The following is an 18,750-nucleotide window of genomic DNA, read 5'->3' on the forward strand; positions in this document are numbered from 1 at the left end:
GACTTCTCGTTCTGCCAGCAGGGGCCAAGGCATCGCATGACAAACGCGTGATTAAGTGGAAAAGATAATGATGTTTTCCTGTTTTTCCTTAGATTATACGAGCTTGTGTACCTACTTCATCACCTGACTAAAATGGTCACATTTATACCACCGTTCCATTTGCCGTGCAGGGGTTTACGTGTGGGGGGGGGCAGCCGCCGCGGCCTGCTCTGCCTGCCTCACGGGGCCTGTGGGAGGAAGAGGTTTCCAGGGTCTCTGCTTTGAGCCCGGTGTTAACAACGCACCAGAAACTTAGCTGCACGTGTCTGTTCTCTAACTACTGAGACCCTATGGAAGAATCAAGGACCCACAACAGTGCCATTCTGCTTTCACAGAAGGACTCGTAAAAGACCATTAACAAAAATCAGTCTCAGAAACCAAAAACCTAGAATCTTCCAATGTTTAACCTTACGCTGTATTCATTTTTTTCCTCTTTTGGATGATCTCGTCTCTCACACCTTCTTTTCTTTGCTTTTTTTTTTGTGGGTGTGGGGAGGAGGGCAATTCTCTCTTCTGTAGTTACCCTTTAACGAGGAATTTGGTTTTAATTCTTACTGCTAAAGGTATGCATTCATTTCTAATATTCTACACAAATATTCTGCTCAAGTCTCTAATGTTCTATTCAAACTTGAGCTTCATCATCAGAAAAGAAAACATTTTTTTTTTTTTGTCCTGTTGAGATACTTTCAAGTATAACAGTATTGGTGACATGTGTCTGCTCTTGTTTCAAGATGCCTGTTTTTGTTTTTGTTTTATTATTCACAGTGAGCTGATTGCCAGCCAGCAGTCCCACTGTTTGGGTTCTTCAAAATCTGCCTTAAGAGAGGATGAGAAGTTGATAGAGATGGAGTCCTCTTCTGATAAAAAGAACTCATCTAAGATTTTGTTAGTCAACAAAGATGCAGCATTGCCCAGTGAAAAGGTTTGTATTTCGCTTAGAAATACCCAGCTTATTCAAGCAAGGCTTCTCCCCAGCATACTTTTTTTTTTTTTTTTGCCGTACGCGGGCCTCTCACTGTCGTGGCCTCTCCCGTTGCAGAGCACAGGCTCGGGACACGCAGGCCCAGCGGCCATGGCCCACGGGCCCAGCCGCTCCGCGGCATGTGGGATCCTCCCGGACCGGGGCACGAACCCGTGTCCCCTGCATCGGCAGGCGGACTCCCAACGACTGCGCCACCAGGGAAGCCCTCCCAGCATACTTTTAATTCCCCTAGAGCACTACTGTTAGTGTGCTTAATTTTGGCTATTCTTCAGGTTTTGTTTTTTAATTATAGGACTTTAATTTCTATTACTTAACTGAAGTCATAATTATTTACCTTCTCTTTTCTTTAAATATCCTATAGATAACTTCAGGTAGGATGTCCCTCAGGCCCTCCAGGTGACTGATCTATCTATTTTTAATAAATATTTTAAACACACAGAAAATGAAAAATACAAGTTACTATGTACTTACATTCGGATTTAACACGTTGACATTTTGCCATATTTGCTTTATTTTTCAACTTGTGAAATAAATAAAATGTTACAGATAGAGGGTAAGTTCATGTGCCATTCTGCCTGTGCCTACCCTCCACCCCCACCAGTTAACCACTACCCTGAAGTTGCATCCATGCTTGCTTTATGCTTTTATGTTTTACATAAGAGTGTATACTTAAGGGCAGGAATAGAGACGCAGACGTAGAGAACAGACATGTGTACACAGCGCGGGGGAAGAGGGGGATGAATTGGGAGATTGGTATTGACATATATACACTACCACGTGTACAACAGATAGCTAGTGGGCACCTGCCGTACAGCATAGGGAAGCTCAGCTCAGTGCTCTGTGGTGACCTATATGGGGGGGGGAGGGGGGGAGGGAGGGAGGGAGGTCCAAGAGGGAGGGGATATATGTATACACGTAGCTGATTCACTTCGTTGTACAGCAGAAACTGACACAACGTTGTAAAGCAACTATACCACAATTTTTTAAAAAATTACATACTATTGTTTTGTTTAAGATGTACATGAATGGTAAACTGCCGTCTGTATCCTTTCTGATGTGATTTTCCAGCTTTGTCAGTGTTTTGTGACCTTCATCTGTGCTGACACCGTGGACCTATAGCCTCTTCATTTTGATTGTTGCTTGATGTGCAGGGTCCAGTGATTGAATAAACCGTAGTCTGTCCACGGCCCTACAGACAGGCAGTGAGGTTGTGTCTACAGTGTCATTATTGTGGATGAGCCAGTGTTTCCAACATGAATGGGGTCCCCCTTGCAGGTGGTTTGTAAAGAAAATAAGTTCAAGTAAACTTAGTTATTTTTGGTGTTATTTTGGGAAGATATCCGGGAAGATGAGTTGGGTTCAAATCCCGGTTTTGCTTTGTCTTAGCTCAGTGACGTTAGTACAGTTATTTAATTTCTTTGAGCCTCAGTTTCTTCGCCTGCAAATGTGCAGTTATAACATCACAGTTGCTTGGTTTTAAGGGGATATTGGAGGGCCTGGCCCCTAATGGGTATTTGATGACTGTTAGTTCTCTTTGTTCAAAATTGACTGCACCAAAGTGTTGACTAGGATCCGGAGCACCTGGGACTTTTGTTCACTGATGGTGAGACTGTAAATGGTAGAGCCACTCTGGAAAACACTGGGTACTTTCTATTAAAAAACTACTTAAAAAAAAATTAAATATACACCTACCATATGACCCAGCTGTTCTACTCCTAGAGAAATGGAAACATACGTCCACAGAAATATTAAAGCAGCTTTATTTGCACTCGCTAAAAAAACTGGAAACAACCCAAATATACTGCAGTAAGTGAATAGATAAAACTGTGGTATATCCATACAATGGAGTACTTCTCAGCAATAAAAAGGAATGAACTATCTATACACATACAGCATAGGTAAATCTCAAGATAATTATGCTGAGTGAAAGAAGCCAGACAGACAAAAGTATGTAATGCATCTATATAAAACTCTAGAAGATGCAAACTAATCTCTGGTGACTGAAAGCAGATCAGTAGTTGTCTGGGAATGGCGAGGAGGCACTCATAGAGGCAGGAATTCCAAAGGGCCAGAGGCGTGATAAACGCGACCCGTATTCATTGTGGGGATGGCTTCATGGGTGTGTACTCATGTACACATGTATGTAGGAAGTCATCAGATTGTACACTTAATTAGTTATTTTTGGGGGCGTCGGGTCTTCGTTGCTGCGCGTGGGCTTTCTCTAGTTGTGTCGAGCAGGGGCTACTCTTCGTTGCGGTGCGTGGGCTTCTCATTGCGGTGGCTTCTCTTGTTGCGGAGCACAGGCTCTAGGCGCGCGGGCTTCAGTAGTTGTGGCATGTGGGCTCAGTAGTTGTGGCTCGCGGGCTATAGAGCGCAGGCTCAGTAGTTGTGGTGCATGGGCTTAGCTGCTCCGTGGCACGTGGGATCTTCCCAGACCAGGGATCGAATCCGTGTCTCCTGCATTGGCGGGCGGATTCTTAACCACTGCGCCACCAGGGAAGCCCCTGTACACTTAATTGTACAGTTAATTGTTATGTCCACTGTGGAAAACTCACAGATTGTACACTGTGGAAAGCTTTTTACACAAAGTTGAAAATTAAATAAGAATAAACAAACTAAGGCATATTTCCACTTTTTTTTTTTTTTTTTTGCAGTATGCGGACCTCTCACTGTTGCGGCCTCTCCCGCTGCGGAGCACAGGCTCCGGACGCACAGGCTCAGCGGCCATGGCTCATGGGCCCAGCCGCTCTGCGGCACATGGGATCTTCCCAGACAGGGGCACGAACCCGTGTCCCCTGTATCGGCAGGCAGACTCTTAGCCACTGCACCACCAGGGAAGCCCTCCACTTATTTTTAAAAGCTAACAAGATTTAGTGTTAAAGTTGCATTTTTTTAAGTATTTTGACCTGGTAATTACAGCCTTGGCAAGTTGATTTAAGAGAGGTAAACAATGCCTAGGATTCTCTTATCACATGGATGTTACTTAATTAGTTGTAGTAAGTTCTGTTTAAGTCAAATTATTTAGCAAAGTAGGTTCTAAGAAATAAATGGAATTTGGTTCTTCTAGTGTTTAATGCCCTGCTTTGATATGTAATACCTAAAGTCAAACATTGGGCTTCCCTGGTGGCGCACTGGTTGAGAGTCTGCCTGCCGATGCAGGGGACACGGGTTCGTGCCCCGGTCCGGGAGGATCCCACATGCCGTGGAGAGGCTGGGCCCGTGAGCCATGGCCGCTGAGCCTGCGCATCCGGAGCCTGTGCTCTGCAACGGGAGAGGCCACGGCAGTGAGATGCCCGCGTACCGCAAAAAAAAACCAAAACAAAACGAAAAATAAAGTCAAACATTAATGAACAGTTAACATTTGTGTTTGTTACATTGTACTTGTAAACATAAACAATGAAAAGTGCTTCTTGATTTCATGAATGCTGGAATTGTGTTGCTTTCCCAGGATGATTTTTCTCCCACAAGCAAGCTTCAGCGTTTGCTGGCAGAATCCCGTCAGATGGTTACAGATCTGGAGCTGAGCACTCTGCTCCCCATCAGCTCTGAGAATCTCAGCAGCACCGCCAAAAATGTACGTGGTTCCTTTTCTTTTGACCCCATCTGTAGTATGCAAACACTCCAGTCGTTGTGCGCAAACGTCCCTTTCTGTTAGAATGAAAGGGGAGGAGGTAGCAGGCTGGGTTTAAGGAGAAAGAGAAAGTCATACTCAGATGTCGCCACACCCAGACTTCCTCTTTCCAGTTACCTGGGCACATGCACGTACATTCTGGGGGATTTTTAAAAAATATTTTATTGTAGAAAACTTCAAATACAGATGTAGAAAGAATACTTCCAGTCACAGAGCTTCAGTAGCCATCGGCTTTCTGCTGTTTTGTTTCATCTTCCCCCATCCGTACCTGTTTTCTCCTGAAACTTTTTTTTTTTTTTTTTTTTTTTGCGGTCCGCGGGCCTCTCACTGCTGTGGCCTCTCCCGTTGCGGAGCACAGGCTCCAGACGCGCAGGCTCAGTAGTCATGGCTCAGGGGCCCAGCCGCTCCACGGCATGTGGGATCTTTCCGGACCGGGGCACGAACCCGCGTCCCCTGCATCGGCAGGCGGACTCTCAACCACTGCGCCACCAGGGAAGCCCATCTCCTGAAACATTTTAAAGCAAATCCTAGACATCATATCATTTCACTCATATGTACTTCATTCTGTAGCTCTAACAGATAAGGACTTTTTTCACACCCAGCCAAATTAACAGGAACTCTTTAATTTCGTCTAATGACTAGACCACGTTAAGGTTTCCCCATTTATCTCAAAAATGTCTTTTTACTCGTTATTCAAATCAATACTCAACCGAGGTCCATACTTTGCACTTGGATAAGTCCCTTAAGGTCTCTCTTAATCACTAACAGTTCCTTCTCCTTCCCTCCCTCCCTCTTTCCTTCCTTCCTTCTTCTCCCTCCTCTTTCCTCTTCTTCTTTCATTGTTTTTTTTTTTTTTTTTTTTTGCGGCACGCGGGCCTCCCACTGTTGTGGCCTCTCCCGTTGCGGAGCACAGGCTCCGGACGCACAGGCTCAGCGGCCAAGGCTCACTGGCCCAGCCGCTCCACGGCATGTGGGATCTTCCCGGACCGGGGCACGAACCTGTGTCCCCTGCATCGGCAGGTGGACTCTCAACCACTGCGCCACCAGGGAAGCCCCCAACCTTGATTTTGTCGGTCCATTTGATTTTAGCCATTCTAGTAGATCTGAAATGGCATCTCGTTGCCATTGAATAATTTGCATTTTCCTGTTAACCTAATGATGTGCATCTTCATGTGCTCTTTGGCCCTTCATATGTCTTCTTCTGTGCAGTGTCTTTAAGTCCTTTGCCCATTTTTAATTTGATTATTTCCTTTTATATTAATTGAGTTGTAAGAGTTTTTCATATAGTCTAGACACAAGTTCTTTATCTTTTGCCAAATATATTACTAATATTTTCTCCTAGTTTGTGGCTTGCCTTTTCATTCTCTTAAGAATAAAAGAGCAGAAATTTGAAATTTTGATGAAGTCCAATTTATCCTTCTTTTTTTTTTTTTAATGGTGTGTTTTTTTTCCAAGAAGTCTACCTGAAGGTTGTGAATATTTTCTCCTCCTAGAAGTTTTTTGGTTCTGTTTAGGTCTATGGTTTATCTCTTATTTAAATTTTGTGGATGGTGTGAAGTAAAGATCAAGGTTCATTTTTCTCCATACAGATTTTAGCTCCATCATTGTCATCGTTTGTTGAAAAGACTGTCCTTTCTCCATTGAATTACTTTCAGCATCTTTATTGAAAATCCGTTGACTGTATATTCAAGGGTCTGTTTCTGGAGTCTCCAATCCGTTCCATTGATATGGTTGTTCTCCTTACACCAATACCACACCAAATTGATTACATAACTCTATAGGAAATCTTGAAATCAGTATACATCCTTGACTTTGTTTGCAAAATTGTTTTGCCTATTCTAGGCCCTTTGCCAGGTCCATAGCAATTTTAGAGTCAACGTGTCAGTTTTTTAAAAGTGCCTTCTGGTATTGTGATTTCATTGAATCTACGGATCACTTTGGGAAGGATTGACATCTGTGAACAGAGTATATCTCCAGTTGCTTAGGTCTTCCTTCTTTTCTCTTAAACCATATTTTGTAGTTTTCATTGTAGGGGTCTTACACATTTCTTTTTAATTTATTTTATTAATGTATTAATTTTTGGCTGCGTTGGGTCTTCGTTGCTGTGCATGGGCTTTCTCTAGTTGTGTCGACGGGCTTCTCATTGCGGTGGCTTCTCTTGTTGCAGAGCACGGGCTCTAGGTGCACAGGCTTAGTAGCTGTGGCACACGGGCTCAGTAGTTGTGGCTTGTGGGCTCTAGAGCACAGGCTCAGTAGTTGCGGCGCACGGGCTTAGTTGCTTCGCAGCATGTGGGATCTTCCCGGACCAGGGCTCTAACCCGTGTCCCCTGCATTGGCAGGCGGATTCTTAACCACTGCGCCACCAGGGAAGCCCCATTACACATCTTTTAAAAAATTTATTCCTAACATTTTGTTTATTGATGCCATCATATGTGGTATTTTAAATTTCATTCTCAAATTGTTTGTTGATGATATAAAGAACGATAATTGCCTTTTATAAATTGCATCTTTGCTACCTGGGCTCTTTGGTGGGGCTGATGGCAGACTGTGGGAGGGCTCATGCCAAGGAGTACTTCCCAGAACTTCTGCTGCCAGTGTCCTGGTCCCCATGGTGAGCCACAGCCACCGCCCACCTCTGCAGGAGACCCTCCAACACTAGCAGGAAACTTGCACAAGCCTCTTAGATAGCCTCATCCACCAGAGGGCAGACAGCAGAAGCAAGAAGAACTATAGTCCTGCAGCCTGTGGAACAAAAACCACATTCACAGAAAGATAGACCAGATGAAAAGGCAGAGGGCTATGTACCAGATGAAGGAACAAGATAAAAACCCAGAAAAACAACTAAATGAAGTGGAGATAAGCAACCTTCCAGAAAAAGAATTCAGAATAATGATAGTGAAGATGATCCAGGACCTCGGAAAAAGAATGGAGGCAAAGATCGAGAAGATGCAAGAAATGTTTAACAAAGACCTAGAAGAATTAAAGAGCAAACAAACAGAGATGAACGAACAATACAATAACTGAAATGAAAATTACACTAGAAGGAATCAATAGCAGAATAACTGAGGCAGAAGAACGGAAAAGTGACCTGGAAGACAGAATGGTGGAATTCACTGCTGTGGAACAGAATAAAGAAAAAAGAATGAAAAGAAATGAAGACAGCCTAAGAGACCTGTGGGACAACATTAAACGCAAAAACATTCACATTATAGGGGTCCCAGAAGGAGAAGAGAGAGAGAAAGGACCAGAGAAAATATTTGAAGAAATTATAGTTGAAAACTTCCCTAACATGGGAAAGGAAATAGCCACCCAAGTCCAGGAAGTGCAGCGAGTCCCATACAGGATAAACCCAAGGAAAAACAGGCTGAGACACATAGTAATCAAATTGGCAAAAATTAAAGACAAAGAAAAAGTATTGAAAGCAGCAAGGGAAAAACGACAGATAACATACAAGGGAACTCCCATAAGGTTAACAGCTGATTTCTCAGCAGAAACTCTACAAGCCAGAAGAGAGTGGCATGATATACTTAAAGTGATGAAAGGGAAGAAACTACAACCAAGATTACTCTACCCGGCAAGGATCTCATTCAGATTCGATGGAGAACTCAAAAGCTTTACAGACAAGCAAAAATTAAGAGTATTCAGCACCACCAAACCAGCCCTACAACAAATGCTAAAGGGACTTCTCTAAGTAGGAAACACAAGAGAAGAAAAGGACCTACAAAAACAAACCCAAAACAATTAAGAAAATGGTCATAGGAACATACATATCGATAATTACCTTAAACATGAATGGATTAAATGCTCCAACCAAAAGACACAGGCTTGCTGAATGGATACAAAAACAAGACCCATATATATGCTGTCTACAAGAGACCCACTTCAGACCTAGGGACACATACAGACTGAAAGTGAGGGGATGGAAAAAGATATTCCATGCAAATGGAAATCAAAAGAAAGCTGGAGTAGCAATACTCATATCAGACAAAATAGACTTTAAAATAAAGAATGTTACAAGAGACAAGGAAGGACACTACATAATGATCAAGGGATCAATCCAAGAAGAAGATATAACAATTATAAATATATATGCACACAACACAGGAGCACCTCAATACATAAGGCAACTGATAACAGCTATAAAAGAGGAAACTGACAGTAACACAATAATAGTGGGGGACTTTAACACCTCACTTACACCAATGGACAGATCATCCAAAATGAAAATAAATAAGGAAACAGAAGCTTTAAATGACACAATAGACCAGATAGATTTAATTGATATTTATAGGACATTCCATCCAAAAACAGCAGATTACACTTTCTTCTCAAGTGCGCACGGAACACTCTCCAGGATAGATCACATCTTGGGTCACAAATCAAGCCTCAGTAAATTTAAGAAAATTGAAATCATATCAAGCATCTTTTCTGACCACAATGCTATGAGATTAGAAATCAATTACAGGGAAAAAAACGTAAAAAACACAAACACATGGAGGCTAAACAATACGTTACTAAATAACCAAGAGATCACTGAAGAAATCAAAGAGGAAATCAAAAAATACCTAGAGACAAATGACAATGAAAACACGACCATCCAAAACCTATGGGATGCAGCAAAAGCAGCTCTAAGAGGCAAGTTTATAGCTATACAAGCCTACCTCAAGAAACAAGAAAAATCTCAAATAAACAATCTGACCTTACACCTAAAGGAACTAGAGAAAGAAGAACAAACAAAACCCAAAGTTAGCAGAAGGAAAGAAATCATAAAGATCAGAGCAGAAATAAATGAAATGGAAACAAACAAAACAATAGCAAAGATCAATAAAACTAAAAGCTGGTTCTTTGAGAAGATAAACAAAATTGATAAACCATTAGCCAGACTCATCAAGAAAACGAGGGAGAGGACTCAAATCAATAAAATTAGAAATGAAAAAGGAGAAGTTACAACAGACACTGCAGAAATACAAAGCATCCTAAGAGACTACTACAAGCAACTCTATGCCAATAAAATGGACAAATTCTTAGAAAGAGATAATCTTCCAAGACTGAACCAGGAAGAAACAGAAAATATGAACAGACCAATCACAAGTAATGAAATTGAAACTGTGATTAAATGTCTTCCAACAAACAAAAGTCCAGGACCAGATCGCTTCACAGGTGAATTCTATCAGACGTTTAGAGAAGAGCTAACACCCATCCTTCTCAAACTCTTCCAAAAAATTGCATAGGAAGGAACACTCCCAAACTCATTCTATGAGGCCACCATCACCCTGGTACCAAAACCAGACAAAGATACTACAAAAAAATAAAATTACAGACCAATATCACTGATGGGTATAGATGCGAAAATCCTCAACAAAATACTAGCAAACAGAATCCAACAACACATTAAAAGGATCATACACCATGATCAAGTGGGATTTATCCCAGGGATGCAAGGATTCTTCAATATACGCAAATCAATTGATGTGATACACCATATTAACAAATTGAAGAATAAAAACCATATGATTATCTCAATAGATGCAGAAAAACTTGACAAAATTCAACATCCATTTATGATAAAAACTCTCCAGAAAGTGGGCATAGAGGGAACCTACCTCAACATAATAAAGGCCAGATATGACAAACCCACAGCAAACATCATTCTCAGTGTTGAAAAACTGAAAGCATTTCCTCTAAGATCAGGAACAAGACAAGGATGTCCACTCTCACCACTATTATTCAACATAGTTTTGGAAGTCCTAGCCACGGCAGTCAGAGAAGAAAAATAAATAAAAGGAATACAAATTGGAAAAGAAGAAGTAAAAGTGTCACTGTTTGCAGATGACATGACACTATACATAGAGAATTCTAAAAACGCCACCAGAAAACTACTAGAGCTAGTCAATGAATTTGGTAAAGCTGCAGGATACAAAATTAATGCACATTAATCTCTTGCATTCCTATACACTAATGATGAAAAATCTGAAAGAGAAATTAAGGAAACACTCCCATTTACCATTTCAACAAAAAGAATAAAATACCTAGGAATAAACCTACCTAGGGAGACAAAAGACCTGTATGCAGAAAACGATAAGACACTGATGAAAGAAATTAAAGATGATACCAACAGATGGAGAGATATACCATGTTCTTGGATTGGAAGAATCAATACTGTGAAAATGACTCTACTACCCAAAGCAACCTACAGATTCAATGCAATCCCTATCAAATTACCAATGGCATTTTTTACAGAACTAGAACAAAAAGTCTTAAAATTTGTATGGAGACACAAAGGACCCCGAATAGCCAAAGCAGTCTTGAGGGAAAAAAACGGAGCTGGAGGAATCAGGCTCCCTGACTTCAGACTATACTAAAAAGCTACAATAATCAAGACAATATGATACTGGCACAAAAACAGAAACATAGATCAATGGAATAAGATAGAAAGCCCAGAGATAAACCCACACACTTATGGTCAACTAATCTATGACAAAGGAGGCAAGGATATACAATGGAGAAAAGACAGCCTCTTCAATAAGTGGTGCTGGGAAGACTGGACAGCTACATGTAAAAGAATGAAATTAGAACACTCTATAACACCATACACAAAAATAAACTCAAAATGGATTCGAGACCTAAATGTAAGACCGGACACTATAAAACTCTTAGAGGAAAACATAAGAAGAACACTCTTTGACATAAATCACAGCAAGATCTTTTTTGATCCACCTCCTAGAGTAATGGAAATAAAAACAAAAATAAACAAATGGGACCTAATGAAACTTAAAAGCTTTTGCACAGCAAAGGAAACCATAGAGCCAAAAAGACAACCCTCAGAATGGGAGAAAATATTTGCAAACAAATCAATGGACAAAGGATTAGGACAAAGGATTAATCTCCAAAATATATAAACAGCTCATGCAGCTCAATATTAAAAAAACAAACAACCCAATCCAAAAATGGGCAGAAGACCTAAATAGACATTTCTCCAAAGAAGACATACAGATGGCCAAGAAGCACATGAAAAGCTGCTCAACATCACTAATTATTAGAGAAATGCAAATCAAAACTACAATGAGGTGTCACCTCACACCAGTTAGAATGGGCATCATCAGAAAATCTACAAACAACAAATGCTGGAGAGGGTGTGGAGAAAAGGGAACCCTCTTGCACTGTTTGTGGGAATGTAAATTGATACAGCCACTGTGGAGAACAGTATGGAGGTTCCTTAAAAAACTAAAAATAGAATTACCATATGACCCAGCAATCCCACTACTGGGCATATATCCAGAGAAAACCATAATTCAAAAAGACACATGCACCCCAGCGTTCATTGCAGCACTATTTACAATAGCCAGGTCATGGAAGCAACCTAAATGCCCATTGACAGATGAATGGATAAAGAAGTTGTGGTACATATATACAGTGGAATAATACTCAGCCATAAAAAGGAACGAAACTGGGTTGTTTGTTGAGACGTGGATGGATCTAAAGACTTTCATACAGGATAAAGTAAATCAGAAAGAGAGAAACAAATATCATATATTGACGCATGTATATGGAACCTAGAAAAATGGTACAGATGAACCAGTTTGCAGGGCAGAAGTTGAGACACAGATGTAGAGAAGAAACGTATGGACACCAAGGGGGGAAAGCCGCAGGGTGGTGGGGATGGTGGTGTGCTGAATTGGGAGATTGGGATTGACATGTATACACTGATGTGTATAAAATTGATGACTAATAAGAAAAAAAATGAATCTTTGCTAAATCCACCTATTCTAGTAGATTTTCTGTAGCTTCTTAGGATTTTCTACATACACAGTCATGTCATTTGTGAATAAAGAATTTCTTTTTCTAATTTTTATGCCTTATTTCTTTTTCTTTACCTTATTGCTCTGGCTAAGACTTCCAGATCGATACTGAATGGAAATAGTGAGGGCGAACATCCTCGCCTTGTTCCATGAAATACTCTCTCTGGTGGCATTTCTTGCTTAGCTCTTCTTCACATTGGAATTTTGTTAGACTCAGAGTTCTATGGGGCAGTTTCTGTGTGACAGATGATCTGAAACTAGGACATTAACCATTTTAGAATCAACATGCTCACTGCCACTAGGTTCACCAGGCCATTGCAAAGATTACCTTAAAGAATAGTGGGCTCCCTGAATCGTGATTTTTTAAAAGTATTTGTGCCATGTGTGCCGTATAAGCTTTTCAGAGTAGAAACCATGATGGACTTGTGGTGTTTTCTAGGAAGATTTTTTTCTTGACAAAATCTTTGAAGCATTAGTGAAGTAGTTTATTTACATTGGGGCAGAACATATTTTTAAGTATTGGTGATGGTTTTTAAATTTTTTAACAGCTTTGTTAAAGGATAACGTGCATACCATAAAGTTCTCCCATGTAAAAGTGTACAATTCAGTGGTTTTAGTATATTTACAAAGTTGTGCAACCATCACCATAGTCTGACTGTAGAACATTTTCATCATTCCAGAAGAACCTTGTACCCACTGGCAGTTTCTCCCCACTCCGCCTCCCCTAGCCTCGGGCTGACACTCATCCACTTCCTGTCTTTATGGATTTATTGGGCAGAGATTTTTCATCAGAGTTTTTTGAATAGAATTCAGGGGATCCATAAACTTTGACGGGGATAAAAATTACACTAAGGTTATTTTTATTAACCTCTAATTAAAATGTAGCACTTCCTTCAATTATGAATATAGGAAACAAGCCATCATAGTACATACTACCTGTGACTCTTGTCATTAGTAGAGATCACAGTTTCCTACCATATTACTGTTATTACGGATATCTTGACATATCATTTACACTTAGTACTACCTCAGCATTACAGACCATTAGGCCTGCTGCTAGATCTTATTATTTAATGCACTAATAAAAAGGATATGTATTATTATATCACAGTCCTGTTTAATATTTTGATAACCACAGTTATATCTGCCGTAATGCGACATATGGGTTCCTAAAAATCACCACACAGTGCAAACCTGCACAATAAAAACCACACAGTTTATGGGGAAAATGGGATTTTGAGCATAACACTCAAAAACTTTATCAGTGACCCATTTTTTAAAAGGACAGAAATGTAATTTAAACGGTAGTACAGTTTTATACATGTTAAGTAGTTAAGAAATACACAAATATTGCCATAAATGTGGCACTTTACCTTGAAAAAGACCTGAAGTCTGCAGGTAGAACTGGGCGTCGGAGAGGAGGTTGCAGCTTGTGACTTACTGGAAAGTGGTAGAAGGAGGGTTAGTGGATGGAAAGTCGTAGCAGCAGATGTGGATGGATGTGGCTCGTGACACGCTGCGGGTGGTGGTGGAGGGGCGTGGGGCGTGTATTCGTACACGGCCCGGCCCAGTTCACCTAGTGTTTCTCGTGGACAAAGTCGCACATTAACAAACACAAACTTCACATCATGCTCAGGTTGTTCCCTAATATATCCGATGCGTTGGAACAAATGTATGTTTTCAAAACAAGTGTCATAGCAGAACCAACTGTATTTCAGAATAACCTCTCCTTTAGGGTTTTATGTTAAATTCCTACCTAAGATGTAATCAGGAGCTCCCTCACTTTTGTCCTCGTAGCACAGCTGGGAGTGTGTTTGTGTAACATCTCCATCAGAGTGCGTGTCACAGTACATGACAGCTGATTACATCCATGGGTCTCTGCTCCTCCGTGCGTGCGTTAAGGAGCCCCTCTCACTCATCCTGGCTTCCCCAGTGTAGCACATGCCATACCTGCTACAGAGGATGCTCCTTGAATGGAACTGATAGGAAGAGTTCAGGAAAAAGGCAGAACAGTGACCCTCAGGTATAGACTGAAAAAATGCTAAAGGTATTTGAGGTTGGTGAAAAGTTGGTTTAAGAGAATATTTGAGCTAGAAAGATCCTAAAGAGAGATCCAATCTCAACCATTCATTTTACAGGGGAGGGCAGGTGATTAAATCTCTTGCTTAACATCCCACATGATTCTAATCAGATAATCATTTAGTTGGAAAAAAATACTGTCTTCAGATGTAATATATTTTCCCATGGATTGTTAACTGATTCTAAAGATGCTGGGAAAACAGAATTTTAACTAACAGAAGTCTACTTGGCAATGCACTTTGCAAACTCCTCCCCTCTGGTCCTTTGAACAGAGTATAACTGGTTACAGAAAAAGTAAATACTGTTGTAAAAAATTCTTAATTTTTGCAGTAAGGAAGGCAGGGTAAGTTCTGAGCAGCCTGTCTGCTTCACCAGGGTTTTGCCATCTGTCGCTAAAGACAAGGGTCTTAATTCAAAGCCTTTCTCTGAAATAGGCACTCTCACACATTGCTGGGGGAGCACAAAGCGATTCAGTCCTTCTGGCAAGGAATCTGTCAGTGTTTTCTAAAAACTGCAGAAGAGCTGACCCTTTGCAGTGGCAGTGTCACTTTGGGAATCTCTCGTTCAGGTACAGCCGCATGTGTATAAAATGGTATATGTACAAGTTTTTCATGGCAGCATTGCTTTATAACAAGCAAGAGTTAGGAAACGATCCAAGTGTCTAGCAAGAAGGAACTGAGTGAATAGCCGTGGCACATGGACTATTACCATGAGACAGAATAGGAAGGTCTTGGATGCAGAAATATTTCCAGGATATACTATTAAGTGAAAAGAAGCAGGACGCTGAAAGATTCATGTGGTATTCTACATATGGGATGGGAATAAGGATATATATATATATATATTTTATATATATATATATATTTTATATATATATATATTTTTAAGAATATATATATTTTTGAAACCATGCTCAGGTATTAACTATTTAAAAACCCCCAATAAGTTAAAAATAGAGAAAAAAGGAAAGAGTAAAACAGCACAGCTGCCACATCTCATTCACCCATGGCAGGCTTCCTGTGGTGTTGGGGTCAGGAGGACACAGCCTGAAACCGAATTTGGACTTTTGACCAGAACATGGGACATCCTCATCACTAGTTTGCAACTGTCGGGATGACCTGTCAGGGTTCTCGACCTTTTTTTTTTTCTTTTTTTTTTTTTTAATAAATTTATTTATTTTTGGCCACGTTGGGTCTTCATTGCTGCGCGCAGGCTTTCTCTAGTTGCGGCGAGCGGGGGCTGCTCTTCGTTGCGGTGCGCGGGCTTCTCATTGCAGTGGCTTCTCTTGTTGCGGAGCTTGGGCTCTAGGCGTGCGGGCTTCAGTAGTTGTGGCACACGGGCTCAGTAGTAGTGGCTCGCGGGCCGTAGGGCGCAGGCTCAGTAGTTGTGGCGCACGGGCTTAGTTGCTCCACGGCATGTGGGATCTTCCAGGACCAGGGCTCGAATCCATGTCCCCTACATTGGCAGGCGGATTCTCAACCACTGAGCCACCAGGAAGTCCCTAGAATGATGTTTTTAAATGAAATAAAATACATCAGGGTGTAAAATAGCTAGGAAGCCTCTTCCAGTAGAGAGGAAGCAGCATGATTAAGAGCACAGAGGTCTGGAAGCACCGAGAGTAATCCCAACATGGTTCAAACGTAGGCCCCTTGGGAGGAGGCAGAGGCTGAGCAAGGCCAGGTTCTCTACTGGAGTCTACCGGTGTCTTTCCAAGCTTCCTTCTCCTCTTCTTTCCTTCTTTTTCTTCTTTTTCTTTTTTAATATTTGCCCCAGACCTAACAATGCTACACCCTCAGTAGGCACTGTAATGAATTAAAGTGTCGCTACGACTTGTTGATTCTTCTTGATGACCACCGCCTTCGCTAAAGGCTCACCGCAGAGTCTATATAAAGGCTGACAAAGAGCCAGTTATATTTGGGCATCAGCCAATTGCCATGGTTTAGCCATACACGTATGGTAAAGCAAACAGAACATTCCAGCTACGGTTTAGAGACAGGGACCCCACACATGAGCGGGAAATCAACACATCTTTTGGGTGGATGACGTTGGTTTTATGAAATTACTTCATTGTATTTCATTAATTTCCTAAGGACTTTTAAAGGCATTTCCGCTATATTTGTGTATTGTCCTCTTAAGTATTTTCTAGTTGTTCTATCCTGGGTATTAATTTGGGAGTTGTTTTGTAGAATGTGGAAGTCTCAGAAGAGTCAGCTGAAAAAAATACCCTTCTCGGTAATTGAAGAAAACAAATTCATGTATTCATGGTGATCATGGGTAAGTCACCTTTCCTTATCTCACCTTATATCTATATTTAATAAGTAACTGGGGAGCACTGATAATGTGGAGTCCCAGCAGTGCGTTTGTGTGACCTGTAATCCTTTCTCTTTTGTTTGACCTATTTATACACACCTTCTAAATTTAATCAGAGTAAAATGTCAGTTACTTACCAGAGAAATGCAGATCAGAAAGTTCTTGTTCTCAGTACCCAGAATTTTAAACCTAAGGAAGTGAATTCATATAGCTTTCAAAATCGGAATGTAAACTCACATGTCAGCATTTCATCTGAATGTCTGTCTGGAAAGAAATCTTTCTGCGGGGTTTCAAGTCTTATAAAAAGGCTTATTGACCCAGTAAGCACTTTCTTGATTTGTGTTACCTTCTATCAAACCTTCATTTCATAGGCAAAGTTTCTTTAGAATCCATTTTGATCAGTTAAAAGGTAAAATCGTTTCCATTGTTTTCCACTTAAGCATAAGAGCATTTTTAAGACCCTGAAAGCAGTAAGTAGCCCTCTCCCTGTCTCCCTGTCTTCTTTCTCTTTGCTGAGAAGTTTTCATATTTATAATATTTTGCGTGACCTTATGTTGATGAGAATCAAGACATATAGTTAACTTTTTAGAGACTGGGAGTTTACAGCACACCATCCAGTGCTCATTGATTTTTATTTAACTCCATTTCCTTCGCGCAGAAGCCGATTTCTCATCCATGTGGAAGGCAGGAAGCAGACATCAATACCTAATACTTAACCTTGAAAACAAAAAGAGGATTGTAATCCTTCGTAAGCAACATTTAATACCAAAGGGGAGCAGAGACTGAAAGTTAATTTTTAAACATCTATATTTTGTTTGTCTTCAGGTTAACCATTTTCATGTGTAAGAAGTACTTTTCATGTGTAAGAAATATCTTTCATGTGTAAGAAATTAGACCTAATTGTATATTATATATAATATACAAACTTGGAATTATGCTAAGAGAGAAAAAGCCTTCTCTGTAAAGATGCACGCTACAGTTAAATACTCGAGAAGCTCTTTCAAAGTGTGAACATCAAATAGAGAATCCATACATATAAAATGCTGTTTTAACTGATTTTTTTAAAACCTGCGCATACATTTAAATTATAACCAGTAGCTTATCAGAGTCAGCTCCAAATCTATGAGAAATATGTTGTCTTGTGGTTTTCAGCCCTGAACTTTGCTGTGTAAAGACATAAAATGATATGATATAAAATATTTTAAACCAGAAACTATCTCCTGGGTTACTGACAGTCGAGGTCCTTCTGTTCCATAAGCTGAGCAGAGCCCCCTCTTGTCTAGGTCAGTCATAGTCCTATCAACTTATACAAACAAAAGCTTGCTGGAAGATCAAGTTTTATATGCATTTTTTTTTTATCATTAAAGACTAAAACATTTCTGTTTTAACCTGTAATTTTTTAAAGAATATACTGATCCGCTTCAGTCAATAAAAAATATTTTTACTAATAAAAATAATTTTCTGGGATTTCTTTTTATGACACAGGGGTGAAATAAGGAAAGTTAGTCTCTTGAAACCAAACCTGGCAAGTTAATTTCCTCAGGAACGGGAATGTATTTTTTTTAAGCATTGCAGATATCAAAGTTCTATTGTGCTGTATAAATGCCCCTTTGTTAAAAGGTTTCAGTGCTACTTCAGAGGTGATTTTCATGAGAGTGGAGGAGCCACCCCATTTAGCCTTTTTAATTAGGGTGCTGAAAAGAGAAATTGGGTGAGGTTTGGCTATGTTCTTTATAAATGCTTGCTTTCTGCCCAGGATAGGCTGGTTTGTACAGAGCAAGACTGAGAAAGGTAGTGTGTAGTCGATTCTGAACTATTGCCTCCAAGGTAGAAACCTGAAATGTCCCTGGAGAGGCTGACTTTCTGAGAAACAAAATATTAAATTTTCTCCTTCTCTTTATGATAGTTTT

The 18,750-nt window shown here is 40.4% G+C and overlaps 1 protein-coding gene across 7 annotated transcripts in view; it reads left to right on the forward strand.

The window, feature by feature from the left end:
• Window positions 1-18,750, forward strand: part of LOC115855216 (huntingtin-interacting protein 1-related protein) — a 73,111-nt gene that overhangs the window by 23,002 nt on the left and 31,359 nt on the right. For all 7 annotated transcript variants that reach the window (XM_060310965.1, XM_070047027.1, XM_060310968.2 and 4 more), the window contains 2 exons: window positions 805-961; window positions 4,470-4,595. In XM_060310965.1, the coding sequence (XP_060166948.1) occupies window positions 805-961; window positions 4,470-4,595 (283 nt within the window). The remainder of the gene's footprint in view (window positions 1-804; window positions 962-4,469; window positions 4,596-18,750) is intronic.

Source organism: Globicephala melas, chromosome 13 (assembly GCF_963455315.2).
Source record: "Globicephala melas chromosome 13, mGloMel1.2, whole genome shotgun sequence".
Classification (NCBI taxonomy): domain Eukaryota; kingdom Metazoa; phylum Chordata; class Mammalia; order Artiodactyla; family Delphinidae; genus Globicephala; species Globicephala melas.